At 41.0% G+C, this 18442-nt stretch overlaps 1 protein-coding gene across 3 annotated transcripts; it reads right to left on the minus strand.

Moving 5' to 3' along the window:
• Positions 1 to 2392: 2392 nt before the first annotated feature.
• On the minus strand, positions 2393 to 17537 carry NFU1 (NFU1 iron-sulfur cluster scaffold). Of its 3 annotated transcripts, XM_054804787.1 has the most exons (9): positions 17210 to 17275; positions 16747 to 16959; positions 15134 to 15240; positions 12224 to 12359; positions 9572 to 9638; positions 8623 to 8737; positions 7385 to 7448; positions 4953 to 5127; positions 2393 to 4177 (listed from the first exon to the last, which is right to left on the minus strand). In XM_054804787.1, exons 3-9 carry the CDS (start codon positions 15228 to 15230, stop codon positions 4130 to 4132), a joined length of 702 nt encoding a protein of 233 aa, XP_054660762.1. In that variant the 5' UTR covers positions 15231 to 15240; positions 16747 to 16959; positions 17210 to 17275; the 3' UTR covers positions 2393 to 4129. The 3 variants fall into 3 exon arrangements, with proteins under 3 accessions (XP_054660762.1, XP_054660759.1, XP_054660761.1); XM_054804784.1 differs by lacking the exons at positions 16747 to 16959; positions 17210 to 17275 and adding an exon at positions 17514 to 17537; XM_054804786.1 differs by lacking the exon at positions 16747 to 16959 and having other exon boundaries at positions 17210 to 17334.
• Between the last annotated feature and the right edge of the window lie 905 nt (positions 17538 to 18442).

Below are 18442 nucleotides of genomic sequence, written 5' to 3' on the forward strand. Positions count from 1 at the left end.
CAAAGACATCACAGAACAACCCCAGGCCGACACTCCCGGTCCCTCGGACTGGCTCGCGTAAAGCAGTGATCTGGAACCAAGCTGCTCTGTGCTTTATTTCCCCTTTGTCAGTTGTTGAAGCTGACTTCAAACTCTGATTCCCCCCCCAACTTTAATTAGGAAGCTGCCTGCCTTCTGGCACTGGAAGTTGATTTCCCAGATGAGAAGGGAACGACTAACCCATCGAAAGGTGATCACCAGTAACGTGCACGACGTACACTGGCACAGAAATGTTGCTCTCAGCTTTGGCCACTGTTCAAACTGTTACTGATCGACTAGGCACACCCGATTCATCCGCTGGTTTATTTTGATATTGCGGAGTTCTTTGCTGCCCTGCAGCAGCTCCCAGTTCATGACTTCTTATCACTCATGGAATTTCTTAAGGTATTCACTACAAACCTAAAATAATCTATAGCATTACCTGAAGACAAGTTGAAAGGATATGACCCTACTCCTAATGAGGGATGCCCCAGAACCAAAGGAGCACAGACAGGCCTTACAAACACTCCCAAAATACATAGTTCACATCAGCAGCACCACAGAAAATACCAAACTTTACAACTTAAACCTATACCACACTTGCTGTTATAAAAATGAATCCCTCATCCCTGAGGCTAACTCACCCATCCATATGTACTAACCTGGTGCAAATTCCTCAGAATTTTACACAAACAGAAATTTAGCTCGTTGTGTTTAGTCCTGAAGTGCCTGTTTAATTTTTTCCCTGTGAACACCAGTATTTCTCTCCTACGCAACTTGTTACTTTATTCTGAGGTGTGCCGTACATACAGTACATGGGTTTACCACCATGTATAGTTCATGTGGATGTAGATGTGCAACTTCCTACCAAGCGGAGAAATGTGAAAAGGTTCCCAAACTCTCTCTTGCATGCAAGCCTTTTAAAATTAACAGAAAGGGGTCATGGTTGGGGGAAAAATTAACCACTTCCTTCTCCTCTAAGCTCAACATACTTCACTTGGAATACAAGTTCTGGCTAAAGTCCTGAATTTTAGACAGACTGCAGACTCTCCCTCCTGGAAAAGAGTAGGTTTTGTGATCCCTGATATAATGCACTTTGAATATTAACATCAGGTAATGCAAGCTATTTCCTCCTGCTACTGTGTTGAAAGTACCTGCTCCAAAAATGCTGTCAGCGAAGGCTGCGGCCGTTGGTTGCTTTACACCATACGCTACGGTGTTATGAGAAGACTGCCTTATAGACAAACAGGCTAATTTCTCCTAGAAGCATGGAGTAAGTCACATCTCCACCTGTGAACAGTTTCAAGATCACAAGAGTTCAGATAGCTGTAATCAACTTTTCCTGTAAAACAGAGTGCTAGAACAGTGCTTAGGAAACATGAATGGATTGTCTGTTTTCTCTGTCAGAAATGGCTGAATGACAAACTGTATTTTTGCACTTCTCTATGGCACAGCAAAAATACCAAGGTACCTTTTTTCTTTAAAAAAATACCAGAATCATTTCAAGCAGTCATGACTATTTTAAATGTAATGACTAACTGCAATTTATAGAAAAACTTCAGTCGAAAAAACCCCTGCTGACCTGAGCATTATGGTACAGCAGAGCATCCCAGCTCCTTCACTGCAGAGTCCTCTTTAAAAAGAACGTCAAGAACACCACATTACAAACCATGCTGCCACAGAGGACACTGGCCACCTCGTTAACTCCTAGGCTAAATGTTGAATGCTCTATATTACTATATTCCCCTGTTTGCCTCAGTGTCAGTGAATGCGAAAGGTTTTTTGGGTGAGTGTAGGAGACGGGACACCTCCCACTAACAGAGATTCTTTCCATGAACTAAGCTGTTCCAGACAGAGCTTGGAAGGTTCACATGGAAACTCCTCATGATTTGGGCTGACGATTTTCCCACATTGGGCTGTCACAGTATCAGACTTTATCATTACTGTTAATGCTGCCAATACAGTTGGGTTTTGTTTTGTTCCCCAAGCAAGAACTGGCACTTAACCCCCTCCCCCTCTGCTTTTGTTTATCCAGCTGGGGACCCCCCCATTGTGTTATGCTGTAGAAATGCGACAACCACTGCCCTAAAGAGCTTACTTTGTAGTGGGACAGAACAGGTAAAAGAGGATGGGATGCAAGCATTATGCACTTCTCTCCCCATGACAGAGCTTGAGGAACTTCAGGACACACAGGATACGTGCTGGGCATGGAATCTCTTCAGCCTCAGTGCATGCAGGCTTAATTTGGTCCTATTTGTACAAATTGAAACCCCATTAAAAACAAGATGGGAAATACAGAGACAGCGGCAGAACTGGATCCTTGCTGTACCTGGAAGAGATTAGTACTGCTTAATTGAAGAATAAAGACCACATCTTTAAGAGACATATTTTATTTACCACACGGAACAGCTACTTTGCTGTTTAAATTTTAGCTTCAAGTGCATTCAATTGACAAATTAGGCCTAATTGACAAATTAGAGCTAAAAAGCTCTATTTTTGAGAAACCAGAAACATTCCTTGCCATTCTATGGTTTGCTGACGAAGAACGTGGCAATAACGTTTGCACAAGCTCTCTTTCGGTTAGTCTGAGCCTACCTCAAGGGGAATTTTGTCATTGATGCACTTGAAAGATCAGGCACTGCACACTTCACAATAGGGTAAAGAAAACATGGTAATTTCAAACCAATTTCCAAATCCCGAGTGGGTAATTTCAATGACTGTGGGTTACTACTCTCTGTGAAAGATGAAGAAATTTTTTGCTAAAATATTTATTTTCAAATTTCTAGCAATATGAAGCTTATGGCTACCACATGCTATATAAAAGATTCTCCACTGACTTAATTGATCCCATTTAGGGACTCAGTGGAATTACACTGGGAAGGAGTGAAAAGAGGGGAACACACCGGATGCTGCTGAATCCTTGCATGCAGGGGATACAACTGTAACCATAAGCCAAATAATGACCGCAAACTCAGCTCAATTGTGGCAACACAAAGAAGAAACAGTATTTCCATTAGCAAAGCCATCTGCTAAAGCCAGGCACCAGGAAGAAATTAAGTCCTACACGCACAAGTAAACAGAAGTACTTGCAAAGCCTGATTTATGTATTTCAATTTCAGAACAATAAATATTTCTCTTCCCATAGCCTCTAAAACTGGAATGTGTTCTGTTCTGCCACGTCTTCCCTCACTCAGCCAGGGCAGCCAAGTTACACATGCACTGTGCTCTTTGGCACTGCAGAAGGAATGTACAGGATACGGCATAGGTAAACACATTAATTCTCTTTGCTATCCTACAAATGTAATTTGTGCCCTTAAGCACTGCACATTCCTCTTGATGTTGGAGTATTATGTTGAGAAATCATCTTCTGCAAGTTTAAACAGACCACTAATCATGGCTGAACAATTTTACTTCTAAATAAGCTAATTAGTCTCTCTACTTACTAAACCTGATAAGGATCATCATCATCTAACATTTATTTTAAAAGATACTATTTTTGTAACAAAAACCTCACATTTTTTCTTTCTGTTGCTATTGTTTGTGCAGTGGTAGCGAGCAAGTAGGTAACTTTCCACAAGTGATGCCAATATTACATCCTCTAAAATGAATAGCTGAAGTTATGGGTTATTTTTCACACAAAAACCTGATATGAATTCAAAAGCTTTTTAACAAGACTTGATGAAATGTTACATTCCTGAATTTCCCAATTATAGAGCAAGGGCAGACAGTCCTGCATGCCCCATAAGGGGTTTTGGGGAAATAAACATTTAATATTCCTATTGCACAAAAAACAGCCAAGAAACTTGACTTCCGCCTTCTTTTTCAGTCTTGAATTTTGTGTATGAAAGAACAATGGAGACATGCATCACCCTTCTTAAAGCCCAACATTTCTTTCTTAAGACATAGTACAACATAGAGCAAAACGATTCTTTTTTGAATGCAAGGCATTTAATAAATTAGTGGACAAATGGCTTAAATTGATGATACATTTTCACAGATATAAGTGCAACTATTTTTCTGAAAAGGCAGGCAAATCTGGTTGTTCCTCAGCACAAAGACAGTTTACGTACACCAAGAGGTAAATACTTATTTGGCCATAGATGATGCTAGCTCATGTAGAATTTGCTTCTTTTTCCACATCATCATCGTCATCAACAACCTGAAATCAAATCCAGAAGTAGCTTAGGTAAACAGTTTAAACTCTCAGTCCTGTAGGATTGCATAGAGAATTTATGAGATTGAATCCTTGCTGGACCCAATGAGAACAGCAGTTATTCTACATCGCTGAATGACAATGGTCACATGAAAAAGGTAACGAAAACTTTCAATCAATCAAAAATGCCAGGAGGAAACGTAGCTGAAATAATAGGAGCTGATCAAGTTATTACAAAGGCCACTAGAACAATCACTGTTTCAGATTTTTAATGAGAAGGCAAAAGAATTTGTGTTTTAGGGGACAAAAGCTTGTCCCTTATTATCCCACAAAGTCAATAACCACTGGCAAACACAGCGTGTCCAGTTCTATGCTCCTCAGTACAAGAGGAACGTGGGCATACTGGAGAGAGTCCAAGGAGGGATCGCCCCCCTAAACCTGCTGGCAACACCCTCCTTAGCACAGCCTGGGATATTGCCAGCCACTGTTCACCATAAAGGCACCTGGCCGGCTCAAGTTCAACTTGGCATCCACCACGACCCCAGGTCCTTTGCTGCAAAGCTGCTTTCCTGCCAGGCAGTGCCCAGCAGATTTTGGTGCATGGGGCTGTACAGGACTTTGCAGAGCTCTGGATCTTTTGCCAAGATACAGCTTCTGACTTGGAAAAATTGCACCTATATATCCTGTACTTTTGCTTAAACTGCCAACCTGTTTGTGCTGGAAAAGGACAAAGACCTTCTTTTCCATTGAAAAGAAAACAGCTATTATCTCACCAACCCACCTGTTCCACGCCTTCTACTTCAGGGATGTAGAATTGGAGCATGTTCTGTATCCCATTCTTCAGGGTGATGATGGAACTGGGACAGCTGGTGCACGAACCCTGCAACTTCAGCTGCACAATCCCATCCTCAAAGCCTTTATAAATAACATCACCACCATCTTCTTGCACTGTCGGCCTGGTGGAATACGATACTCAATTTAAAGCAAGTATAGCTGAAATGTGTTTCCTTCCAGAAATCTTTACTAAAGCTCAATTTAATACACACAAAGAACTGTCAAGATGTAGTAACTAAAGCTCTCTTTCTCTACAACCACCTGGTTCAAATTTCCAACAATTCATACTTTGTTGGACTCTCTCACTTCGACAGCTACTGTTTTTCCATAGGACATTAAGCAAAATGTATTGGCAATGACTGCAGCAGCACACGAAGGAATCATCAAAGTTCTAGGGGCAAGGGTAAGCACCTTAGAGCAGAGCTTGATTCAGCCTGCAAAGAAACACTTGTTTGCCTTGAGGCCCTCTCCACATCACGATGATTGCCTCAGTTATGTGCCAAAGAGAATAGGTGTGTGTCCCACCACATGACACATGCGCATCTGTTACCTGACTAGGGACAGTGATAAGGAGCCCTTAAGTGCATCTATAAATAAATACGCAGTTTGCCATAGTTTACACAGGACAGAAAAAAGCTCCAACTATATAAAAGCTTAATCCTGCTGACGAGTGAAGAAACCAGCATCCGCTAAGATCACATCCCAGTACTATTAGCATTTCTCTTTTTGCAAGCAGCAAATGCCCAGCATTGTAACTGTATCCCCATAGCAACATTTTTCCAGACCCAGCTAAAACCATCAAGTTACTCTAACAGAAGCTCTTTATACTGATTTCCAAAATAACTCTTTTGAGAGCTACACTCCTAAGAGAATAATCTATGAATCTGACACATTTATTAACAACTTACCATAGCAAATTATCTCCATTCCATAAAGCCAAAGAACATGACTAAAAATTTCGTTTTTCTTATTTGAAATTAACTTTTAAAAACACACTATGGGACCCTTCAGATCTAAATTCCCTCCATCCGACAACTTCTTTGCACATATTTTTGATCGACTAAACAATAAATGCTCTGTACGTTCCACTGGTTTATATATACCTTCTGTAAACTATCCTGCCATAAAATGAAGATACAGAACTGCTAATGTTCTCAACAGCCTCTTGGTCCCCCAAGGGGTATGGGGGAATGGAATGAATGAATGAAAGAAAAAGGTAGGGAATTTGAGCAGAAATTCTGTGACCATTATGAAAGGCCACTGGGAAATCAAGGACTAACATACCATACGGAGCTTAAATGACCACATTCCCAGCAAGCACAGAACCTCCCAAATGTTACTTTCTATCATGGCTTTATAGAACAGTATACCTGGGTTACACGTTTCAACACTTAGTACGTACACTTGGGAAAAACATTCCAGCTTATTTCTGCTTTTCTCCCTCTTCCCTTTCAAGAAAAATTAAGCAGTATCATGTGTCAGCTGTCAGGTAACCAAAATGGTATTTTTAAGTATCACTTTTAAAATTCAGTATCTAAAAAAATGAAATAAAAATCCCAAGTTTGTTGCAACTTTGAAAAAAAAAAAACAAAACCAAACTTAATTCTGTGATTTTGACCCACATGTGAGTTTCTGGTTCCTGTAATTTGTGAGCTGGGAAGATGTCGCCATCAGATATCACAGCTTCAAAAACACATTAGACATTTTCCCCTGCATCTAAAATGTCAAGTTGCTTATTCCTTTCAGTTCACTTTGGAAGGCAATTAATGAGCATAAAAATATACTTCAGGTAAACAACATGATCCATAGAAACTCTTGAGACTTCATTAGTTACCACCAGTTTCTGAATTCAACCTGTGTTAAAATACCAATAAAATTGCAACAGAATGCAAGGATAAAATCCATTGAAGCCCAGACAGCGAGGGAAATCCACGAGTAAATTTTCCTTTAGAGTATGATACAAGAGTATAAACTACTTTGGAATACTTGGAAGGGAAGGACAAGTACAATTAAGACAGAGATTAAAACAGAAGGAAAAAAGTTACTGTAAAGCAAAGATGTGGTATTTTCACTACTTAAAAATAGCCAGGTTAAACCTAATGGATCTGTTTGCATTTTGGAGGGTAAGACTGTTCTAAAAATCACTCAGCAATAAGGACTCTGTTCAGCACATAGTTTGCTTAAACAGGAAAACTAGATAGAAAGTTTTCAATTAGAGGAAACAGCATTCTCGATTCTGGCCAGTTTTGCACTTTAAACCCCCACGCTAGGTATTGAACCATGAAATCACACATACCCAAAGAAAAACGCACTGTTCCCTAAATAAATCTAAATCCCAAGACTAACTCACTCCATCTAGCAGTAATGTTCCCAGCTTACCTTATTCTTGTATCCAGCAGTTCTTTAATCATTAGTACAACTTCATCATCATCTTCTGATGCAGCTTGGGAAAAGAAAGATGTGCAAAATCAGGACTTGGAGAGAATTCCGATAGGATTACTAACACTGTATATCCATAACAGCAGAAGGAAATAGCATAAAAACATTGCTGAGATGACTAAAACCGAAAGGGTGAAGTCTTAATTCAGAGTAAGTATCTTTTTCTGCATTATCCTTATTTACATCCCAGGCTTTTGCCAACAAAAACCTGCACTGGTTCAGAGTTCTTCTCAACAGGCAAAGGCCTTAACAGACAACAGTAGTGCCACTTTCTACAAGACAGCAAACAACATGCAAAAAGAAAAAAAAAAGATGCAACAACTAACATTCAATAAGGATGCACATGTTAAGGCAGGGTCCTCACAAGGAAAGTTTCAGTAACTTAAAAAATTCAGCAGGATAATTATGAATGTGTCTGGGTTTAGCAGCTCTGGATGCAATTTAAGCTCAGTATTAGTCTCACAGAAGTGTTTTTAAAGATAACTTTTTCAAATAAAATAAAATCTACATTAATATTGAAATTAAATCCAGACTTAACAGAGCAGAGAGGAATTCAGTAGTCATAATCTTCCTTAAAATACTGGGAAAATTGTTTAAGTTGCAAATGACAAAATACTGCCCTTGAGTTAAATTATAAGTTAGTCTCAATTACTTTCTAGTGCAGTTTGGAAAAAGACTTCTTACTATTTCTTGTTCACTTAAGACCATAAACCTATCATTAAGACCCAGACATTAAGCCTGGGCATTCTTTTTTGATTTAAAGAGGGAAATGAAAATCTTTGTAGGTGCCTATACAAAAAGGATATGCAGCAATACCCCACAGCTTTCTAAAGACAGCCTCAGTACTTGCAAAAATACTTCACCCACACAAAGAATAACAGAACATGGTTCGCACCACCAAAACACATAGTTCAGCATAGCTCCTGTGGAGATATACTCCTCGTACTACAGCAGATAAGAACCAGGCTTTATATTCATGGATAAGCAACTCCTTTAGACAGCACGGCATTGCTTCCACTAGAACATACACGTTCTGCAAATTCTCTGTTAATTTTAGCAGTTTTCACTTTAAATTCGCATGCATGTTTTTCTGAGGGACAAGCAGAGGCTCTTCTGAATGTCACAAAAAACTAAACCCAAAGGCAGATACTGGCTTCTTCCTGAAGAGTTTGATTTACCTGTATCTGTCCTAGGTGCCTCGTCAGTAACTACAGGTAAGCCAGAGGCAAAGAAATCCATTATAGTTGCATAAATATCTGGTTTCAGTAAGTTCCAATCCAGGTCTTCACTCTCCTATGAGAATCAGAATAAAAATAAAATAATTAAAAAAGAATAAAAACAGAGTATCTGCCCGCTACTAAGTTATGCAGAGATTCTCCTTACGTTAAAAATATCGTAATGGTCTCTCACATTTGATGCATGGATTTCATTCATATTTTGTCAAGTCCAGCTTTGCCAAAAAGTTCAGCAAGACTCAATTTATAAGTCAACAGAAACACTTCCTTGTTTGCAAGCCACATGCTATTAAAAGGTGTGAAAAACAAAGTCTCCTAAATAGATTATTTGACACATTTTTACCAAACTGTTTCAAAGACTCAAGTTTGTTTGGTTCCATTTAATTTTGAGCCAAATTATCATTCACTGAATTGCCCTGTGCTTTTCACACAGTAAGAGCATAACTGCACAGGTACTACGCAACAGCTTATCTCTAATGACACGAGCTCCACGCCTTGGATAAACCCAACACTGCCTGCAATGCACTGCATCCTGGTGATACAGTCATCTCATTCAGAAGCCTTCTCTGGAGGTCATCGAGTCCCAATTCCTGTTTGACACAGAGCCAACTTCCAAGCTGGCAGGGCCTCATCCAGCTGAATATTGACCATTTCCAAGATCAAAGAATCTCCCAACTTTGCTGGGCAACCTATTCCAGTGCTTATCCAAACACTGTGATTTTTTTTTATCTTTTATGTTAAAGGCAATTTCCTTTATGCCACTTGTGAATGCTGCCTCTGGTACTTTCACTGTGCATGCCCAAGAGTTTGACCAGACCATCTCTATGGCCACCTATTAGACAGCTGAATCTCAGCTCATCTTTTAGTACATTTGAATCTCTGTTCCATTTACCTTGGTGATAGTGATGAAGTCTGGTCCAAAGAAAACACTTTTAACTCCTTCAATTTTGAATAACTGTCTGTTAAGAAAACAAAAAATGCAAACACATCAGGCAAACTCCTGAAGATTTATTTAAGCTGTCACAGAAAAGTGTTATTCTAGAATACATTTCTAGACAAAAATCAGCACTAAAACCAGGACCATTACGAGAAACTCGCTGTTACTTCACCTACAGCTTAGTAACAGCCAGGAGATCCTGCTGTGAAGCAGTGTACATAGTAAAACCGAACACATCTCACAGGACTTTTCCACAAGATGTGTGAAAGAATTACTCTCTCTCCAGTTGTTCTTTGAAATCAAAATTATATTCTGTATAAAAAAAGGTATTTGTTCAGCATCAAAACCAGTAGGTACCTATTGTTTCCGGTAGGACTAGTGCAAACGCAAGGAATGTTCCTTTGATTAAAGTTATTTAAAGTAATTGAGCTCAACAAAAACTGCCTTCAATTCTGTTGCCATTAAATAAAAAGCTTAGTGCCAGGCAGTCCACAAGGCTTTAACACACCAACTCGCTTTGTAAGCAACCTTCAATATTTTTAGTCATTTGTACGGCACATGAAAAATGTGAGGATTTAGTAAAGGCTTAAAATTCATACTATATTGCTTGAGATGGCCCCATACAGCACCCAACAACCAGGTGGTAAATTAGCACACGTCCAAAGCAACACAAGAACTTAGATGATAAGAAAGAGCATATTTTTGAAAATATCTTAAGTATAAAAAGCAGAATGAGAATGTGAAGACCAATTTCCACAAATGGTTAAATAAAACCCAACAAATTCATCTACAGAATAAATAAATGATGCTATTCCTGAAGAGTAAAATAAAAAAATCATTCAAAGTAGAAAGTACCCAGAGTTAAATACAGCATAAGGCTGTAAAAGAGTGTTTTTGTAATTCAGGAAATAAAGAAAAAAAAAGAAAAAATATTGTCTTGAAAGACTGGAAAACATCAACAATGCAATGAAAGAAGGAATTTGAAATCTTATCATAAAGGTATGCGTGATGAAAAATGACAGAAGAGATTTCACAATACCCATTTGAAAGAATTGCCACATGTGAAACAGTTATACATGTACTGGGCTTTTATATCACTAAACCAACTGGATTTTAAAAAGTTACTTAAACAATTACATTAGGCAAGTGCATCAAACTATCCTAGATGAATTAAATAATTCTCCCCCTCCCCTTCAGAAAGCTTTTGTTACTTCTTTGGAAAATGAATATTCCCTTTCAAAATAAATGAATATTCCTTTTACAAAAAAACATAATCTGGGGTTTAATGATATATAGTAGACAATTTTTTCCCATTAACTTGCACAATGTGCATAATCAAGTTGTTCTGCCACGGTATACGTTCTAACACATACATCACCTTTGATGAAAGCATCTATTTGGAGATACGTGACAACAAAAAGCCACTTTCTGACAGTCAACTGCATTCTGCAACCTGATGCACTTTGGCATAATCAGATCCTACAGCTTCGGCATTCTGCTAACACGTTTTGATGTCCTCAAAAACCTTTCACATTGTATTTATTACTTTTAAGTCACAGAGCTTTGCTTGTAGAGATCCTGTTTGCTCTCAAACAACTCTGCAAGAGACCTTTGGAAACGTCAGAGCTGCGTGTTTGATAACCCTACAGTTCCTGGAGAGACTGTCACATGAAACAGCTTCTACTTTTGCAGAGAATTCTTCCAACATACACAAAGATGACTTAAACTGGGATGTCCGGAGGTCACCTGTTGCAACATTTCTGGATCTCGCCCTCAAACTGAAGCCCTTCCACCCACATAACAGATAAAGTTTCTTTTCAGAGGCTAATGTGAAAGCAATGACAAACATGCAGAAAAGGATGCTTCCAAATATTCCCAGAGAGGCTTGTGACAGTGCTCCAAACCCCTTCTATACCAAGATGATACGAATCGATTATCTGCTCAGAGATTCTTATTCCAGATTAGCATTCTGATTAGCATTCTGCTATTGAAAGCTGCAACTCCTGAGATGTTATAGATCCAGCCTGAAAGAGTGGGCCAAAACTGGCTTTCCTTTGACCAAAACATTATAAACCCTTTGTGAAGGAAAAATCCATTGGCTGTGAAGTTCAGGTTAGCACCAACATCTGCCAAAGCAAGCAAGCTACTACATTTAATTTGTAGTATTTGGGGACTGTTTACTTCCTTATACCGTCTATTTCCCAATTCCAAGAAGTTGCATGATTTCCAAGTAACTACTGGAATTGTGTTCTGATGGAAATGATTTTGCAAAACCGGGGTCAGAGGTCTCACCAGTGATGCAGCAACTGTTCAAAAATACTGATTAATAACACCGCTCAATCCAGCTGCATAAACTAGCCCATAATGCATTCTGCTATGATACCACGTGGGGAGTACAGATACACAGGAAGACTACTATAGTAATGACAATCTTCCCAGTTTTAATGTTATGCACAAGCAAAGCAGCATTAAAAAAGTTAAATCCAGCCAACCTGCTCCTGAGTATAAGGAGGAGCAGAATGATCAGAAGCTGTGCTTAAAAACATCAGTTGCAGACACACAGCCCACACCGGTCCCCCAAACAAATTATGAGGTGTTTAATAATACCTTGCTAAAGGTGAGCAAAACGCTGCAGCTGGTGTGGAAAACTCCATAGTCCTCGACTCCAACACTTCCTTCCCTGGAATAAACTTCAAACTATTTGGATTTGGCGTGTCTTGAGTTTGAATAAACATGCATCTTACTGGAAATTAAAAAAACAAAAAGACAACAAAGAACGTAATCAAACCTAAGCAGCTTAAATGAAAGTCAAGGATCCTGATTACTTAGCAAGCCAAGACCAGGGTGATCACTGCACTACAGCACACAGCAGCCTGCGCAGCAATAATACTTTAAAAAAACCAATGCAGTGGCCTCCAGACTGACATGAAGACTGATGAACACTGGCATGTTATCTCACAGGAAACAAGATGACAAATGGAACCTTGTCTTTGCTTCTTTTGCTAACTTTTATTTACTAAAAAGCATCCTACTGCAATGGCATAAGACTGCACAAGGCCAGTACCATCCTCACTTTCTACTGAAGGCCAAGAGATGCAACCTTCCTTTCTCTGTTGTGTTTAGTTTTTTTGGTTTTATGATCCTCAAATGCCACGACGTACCCCTTACAGCATTATCACTTCATGCTCAAAGCGTACTCAGTTTTATTACCCCTCTCCAAGATACACAATTTATGGGGTTTGGTTTTTATGTCATTTTTCAGCACCATAAAAAAAGAAAAACAAGCATAATAACAGCTACAGTTAACCACACCCTGCTCATAATATTTTCCACAGAGTAAAAAATTACTGTATGCTATCACTTATCCTCCAGAAATTGATCTGACCAACCAATTCAAAATAAAATTATTTACGGTTCACTGGTAAAGATGTTAAAAAAAAGAGATTTTTACTGAAGTTCATTTTGCGGCCTTTCTTTCACTAGAAGAGTGTAAAAAAAAAAAAAAACCCTGATCTCGACTAAAATGTAATACTCTAAATTTAATGGTGTATTCTCCTGTAGGTATGTCCACGCAGCACATGCCTGATGTCCCACTGAAGCTGAACAGCAGTTAGGGACAGTTTCCCATGTTCTACTACTTCCTTCTCCCTCCCTCTGCACATCAAATAACACAATGATACATGAACATTCAGGAAAGAAAAAAATGCATTTTAAAAACAGAATTGTCTAGAAACTGATTATTTGTAAGTAAATTATGCTTGAGAAACAAGCTCACATAACTTAAAAAATATGCAATGGAGGGATTTAAAGCAGCAAAAAAAGCTGACATTTTCTTTTTTCTAAAATGCCATTTTGCCTGTGACTCCCTAGTATTAGATGACAAATCACGCTATTTATAAATTGCCAAATTGTTACTGCATACGTCTGTCATGGTAACAACCTATTTGACTTGAACATACACAATGGCAAAGCATGCACAGGCTATATTTTTTTTTTCTTTTAAGGGAAAAAAGACTTAGCGTGGAAGTATTTAGTTTTAACGTGAAAAATATAATCCTGATGGAGCAAGCAACTAGTTAGTTTTATCCATGGGGACGGAAGAATTACTTATCTTCCAGATCCAGCTGGCATCCAAAAATCACATCCAGCACAACAGCATAGTTTACAAATAACCAGCAATGGGAGATTTGGATGGCATAAATGGAGTACGCTCTGCCCATTTTTTGAAAACAACAGGGTCACTATCAGCTATCCTACATTGTTTGCACAGCATCTCTAACACCTGGAAACAGGAATGGCCTTATCACCTCTCAGAAGAGGTGCCTATGTGGGTAGCTGCTGTATTTTAAAAGTGCCTTCTGCACCTGAAGATCTGCCTTCTAAGACCAGGTTTTTCAATCATTAATCAACCTGGAGGGTTTTTTGCACAGCTGTGAATAACCAGTTTGGAATTTATTATGCAGTAGTTAGTAACTGGCTGTATTTAGATCAAACATCTATATTGTTTCTTTCAACCCTCTACAGAATGCTGTGTATACACCTGCTTATTATTCTGTTCTGCAACCTGCTCATAGCAAGAGGAAGACACCAAATAGAGGCCGGCTTTAGTAGGACACTTGCAGAAGCAGGTAAACTACTAAGCCTACTTGTCAGAGCCTGCCTGTTGATTAGAACTGAAATAGGAAAAATGGTGCTGGACCAGGTAAGATTGGACTTCTCTGAAATCAAAATTTAAAAGAAACTTCTGCCTGAGCAGACTCATTTAAATAAGATTTCCATTTGCGACTAAATTCCATGCAACAGCACCTGCAGAATTTTTTTGGTTTTGACTTTCTACTACAGCATTGGAAAGTGGTTGCTAAATCCCTCAGGCAGGTGCAAAAGCACAGTGTTTGGTGGTTGTTTTTTTTTTTTCTTTCCTGAGCATTACAGCCTACCAAAAAAAGGTAGGTACAAGAAACTCAACCTTAAACATTGCTTTTTCAGGGTAATACCAAGTTGCAGGTAATATTAATAGAGAATGCCATTATGCACCATACACAGATGCACATTCAAGCAGGAGAAAATTAAAAAAAGAAAATACTGCAGCTCTAAGAATGAAAGGCTTCACTTTCATCCTTGCTAGGTTCTATCTGGATGGCCAGCAATTTTATCTGGCAGAGCTCTACAGCTGAAGCAGGACAGAAGACAACATAAAGTCTTTCACAAGGGATACGTTTACACTAAGATAGAAATGAAATTAAGAAGTGCAGCAAAGCCCAAATAATATTTTGCACCAGCAAAGCCTCTTGTAAGTCTTGGCAGCTGAATGATATAGAAAAACACGTATAATCAAGAACATAGCGACCCATCCACATCTTCTCCCCAAGCTCCAAACGTCCAAATGCACTAGCACTTCATAAAAAAAAAAAACACCTAGGAAATGTTATCACACTCAGGTCTCAGAAAGAAGAGTAGGCTTTCATTATTTCCACAAGACATAACAACTCAAGCTATGCATTTTTGACTAGTGTTTACCTGCATTACGCCATACTGCAGATGGAAGAAATGGTTTCTTTTGCGCAAGTTGGCGGAGAGACTGTTGAGTTGTCAAATTATGATCTTTTAACATCATACGACAGAACCTAGAGAAAAATAATTTTACTAGCAGCTTACAAATTGCAAGTTTGCACTCCTCCACTACCCCACAGAAGAGAGCATTTCACATGCTTCTAGCAACCCCAGAACTCAGCAAGATGCTTACCTACCTTACACCTCTCAGGTAACATAGCAAGCTTGCAGGCTGGATTACAAAATGTCCCTTACTTTTTCCCCTTTCCAGTGCTCCCTCTCATTTCATAACAAAATAGATATAACTCTCCAATTTACCTAAAAAATTAATCTAGACTGCTTCACAGTCACTAAAGACAAACAAAACACCTTACTTACCTATAACAGAAGAGAATAAAATGACCCTAAGGGAGCCTTTTGTCTTCCTTTGGACAGTAGTGAGCACCTGGAAATCTAGCTTGGACTAAATACCTAATTTTCACAAGATTACAGACAACTGAGATGAATCCAACCCCAAGCACCTGAGGCTAAATCAAGGCCAGAATTTACTCCTCTACTCCATGGGTTTAGCTGGTCAAACATAAGGCTCTCCCATCCGACTCTCAGAAGGTAGGAGACAGGCTAAAAAGGCAATACAATGGCTACTCTTACACAAACAAGTCTCGGAAGGAAAAAAAACCAAACAAACCACAAGACAACATTTGGATAAAAGATAAAATAGCTACATGTACCAAGCACCCAGTCCACCTCTATATATTTCTTCCCTTTGGGGAATAAAGAAATTCAGTAAACTGCAGTACAAGTACTGTTCCAGAATGAAACCAGACCAGTTAAAAAGAGGTTCTGCTCCATACTGGCCACATAATTCGCACTAGCAGTCACAATAGGGGTGGTGTCATCTGCTCAGATACAGTTAAGAGGGGAAAAAAGAAAAAAACAAAAAAACATTAAGAGAAAAAGCAAGGCAGAGCGATGAAGTAACAGGCCTAACTTGGAAAAGTGAAATACTTGCTTGCACACCTGATTTCTGTGACTGTATGCACAGTCAACAGCATCCAGGTATTTCAGAGCAAAGTCAGAAAATGCAACCAAAACCCACCTTGTATCACAGCACAGATAAATATTACGTAGAGGATTATTATCTGGTTTCTTTCTTCCTTATCAAGTACAGGAGGAGGAAAGCAGGTAAACTAAATGAATTGCATCTGCAGGAGAGGAGGCTGATTCTCTCAGGGGCCCATAAATGATAACACAAGCACTGGCCCCAGACTCCTCAAACATGGGAGAAGCAGCAAAGCTCTGTCTCATGAAACAGACCTCCCCGCTGCGAGCGAGGGAGACACAAACACAGAAAAGGTCTGACTCACGTTACCCGTGTACTTTTGTGGTCTTGATAGCAGGTACAGAGACCACAACAGGATGTGTGAGAAAGATTCCCCAAAAGAAAAGCTCTCCTTTCTCACTTTAGCTTTGGGGAATAAAGATTATAGTCCACTTTATAGCCCAGGCACAGGGCAGGAGGTGTGCCCATCACCACGTGGTCCTTTGAATTTCCCCTTATTGCTTGGCCCAGAGCATACCTGTGTGGCGGAGTTAACTGCCCCTCATTGCATGATCCTGTGCACGTGTGTGTGGGGGGGAATTACTCTTCGTTGGACCGTCCTGAGCACATGCGGGGAGAATTCCCCCTCATTACTCGCACCTATGTGCGCAGGGGGGTGAACAGTCCATCACGGGAAGGCCCTCAGCACCTTCGTGTCGGGGGGAATTAACGCCTCGCTTTTGTAATGGGGCTGGGGGAAGAAGCAGAAACCAATAACTTCACCCTCAACGACCCTGCGGCAGCGGGGAAGGAAAGGGGAAGAGCGAGAAGATTCCGGCGCGGCCTGGGAGGACGCGGTGCCGGTCGCTGCGACACGGCCGCCCTCCCCTCAGCCGCGCGGGGAAAAGGCGAGAGGGGATCCCTCGGGGAAAAAAAAAAGCCGGGCTCCCTCCTCCGGGCCGGGGCAGGGAGGAGCCGAGGGAGCCCCCGCGGTCACCTACCGGCCGCCCAGCCCCGCCGCCCCGCCGAGCCATCGTGCAGCCGCCATCTTGGCGTTCCTCAGGGCCGCCGGGCGCGGCGCCCCGCCCCCGCCTTGCGCGTGCCGCGGCCCCTGGCGGCGGGAAGGGCGCGCGCCGCCTGCAGCCCCGAGCTGCTTCTGCCCCTGCACCCCCCGGCCAGAGCGGGCCCGGGGACGGTTCCTGCAGGCAGCGTGTTTGCTAAAAACAGAAATATCGAAATAGCCCCCACCCCAAAAGCCAAGGCACCACCCCCAAGGGTGACTTTTTTATTTTTTAAAATTCTTACCATAGCAACACTGCGTCCCAGGTGCTGGCATGGTTTATCCCCCTCTGGAAGGAGCCGCGGGAGTTACCACACGGGGCGTACAAAGAGTCCCCTGCAGAGCAGGTTTTACCACAGAGCCCAGTAAAACACAGAAAGCCTTGCCCCCCGCCCCCACCCTCCCAAGTCATCAGGAAATTGCCACTTAGTAACCTTCCAGAGGTGTGGCTGCAGAAAAAGTTAAAGGTAAGGTCTGTGTTTTGATGACAATATGGATTTGACAGGGAAGCTCTTGATTTTGCAGATGGCAGCCGCTGCCGACGATCAGGGCTGCTGCACAAGGAACGAGAGGAGGAAGAGTGTGCCTCGGGAGGAAGAAGACACATTTGCAATTTCAGCAAGAGGTTCCACTTTGTGTCTGTGCCACGGCTGCCTTTTCCTCCCTTAGTGTGATTATAATCCTGCCTGTCACTTTATTAGGCCCATCACAGATGCTTATTCTCTTACGATTAACTAATACAACGTAAAAATCCAACGAAGTCCTTTAAACAGAGTTCCAGCCCTTCGTTTCAGTCATTCCTCGCTGGAGTCGCTGTTACCTTGGCAGGCAGCTGCGCTCACAGAAAGCACGTTTTCCCTGGGCTTTGCCAAAAACCTATTCTTGGCCACCCCTGCGTCCCCTCGCACGCGTGCACGGCTCGGCACGGCAGCGCACGGTCACGGACCTTTTCACTCACGTAGGGCAGATCCTCTTTGGAGATGGGTTTGTTCTGCACCTCCTCTCTTGCAGCTGCGGCTCCTGGGTTTGCAGGGAGGGCTCAATAGCTCTGCGCCGCCTGTAGCTGTAGCTTTGCCCTGGGCGTGATGGTTTCTCTCCAATAAACTGGAATATCCACCGCTTAAAGCCGCTGCTTAAAGCAATAAGATCAGTTTGACTTTGCAACTGCCAGATA

Source organism: Grus americana, chromosome 26, assembly GCF_028858705.1.
Source record: "Grus americana isolate bGruAme1 chromosome 26, bGruAme1.mat, whole genome shotgun sequence".
Taxonomy (NCBI): Eukaryota; Metazoa; Chordata; class Aves; order Gruiformes; family Gruidae; genus Grus; species Grus americana.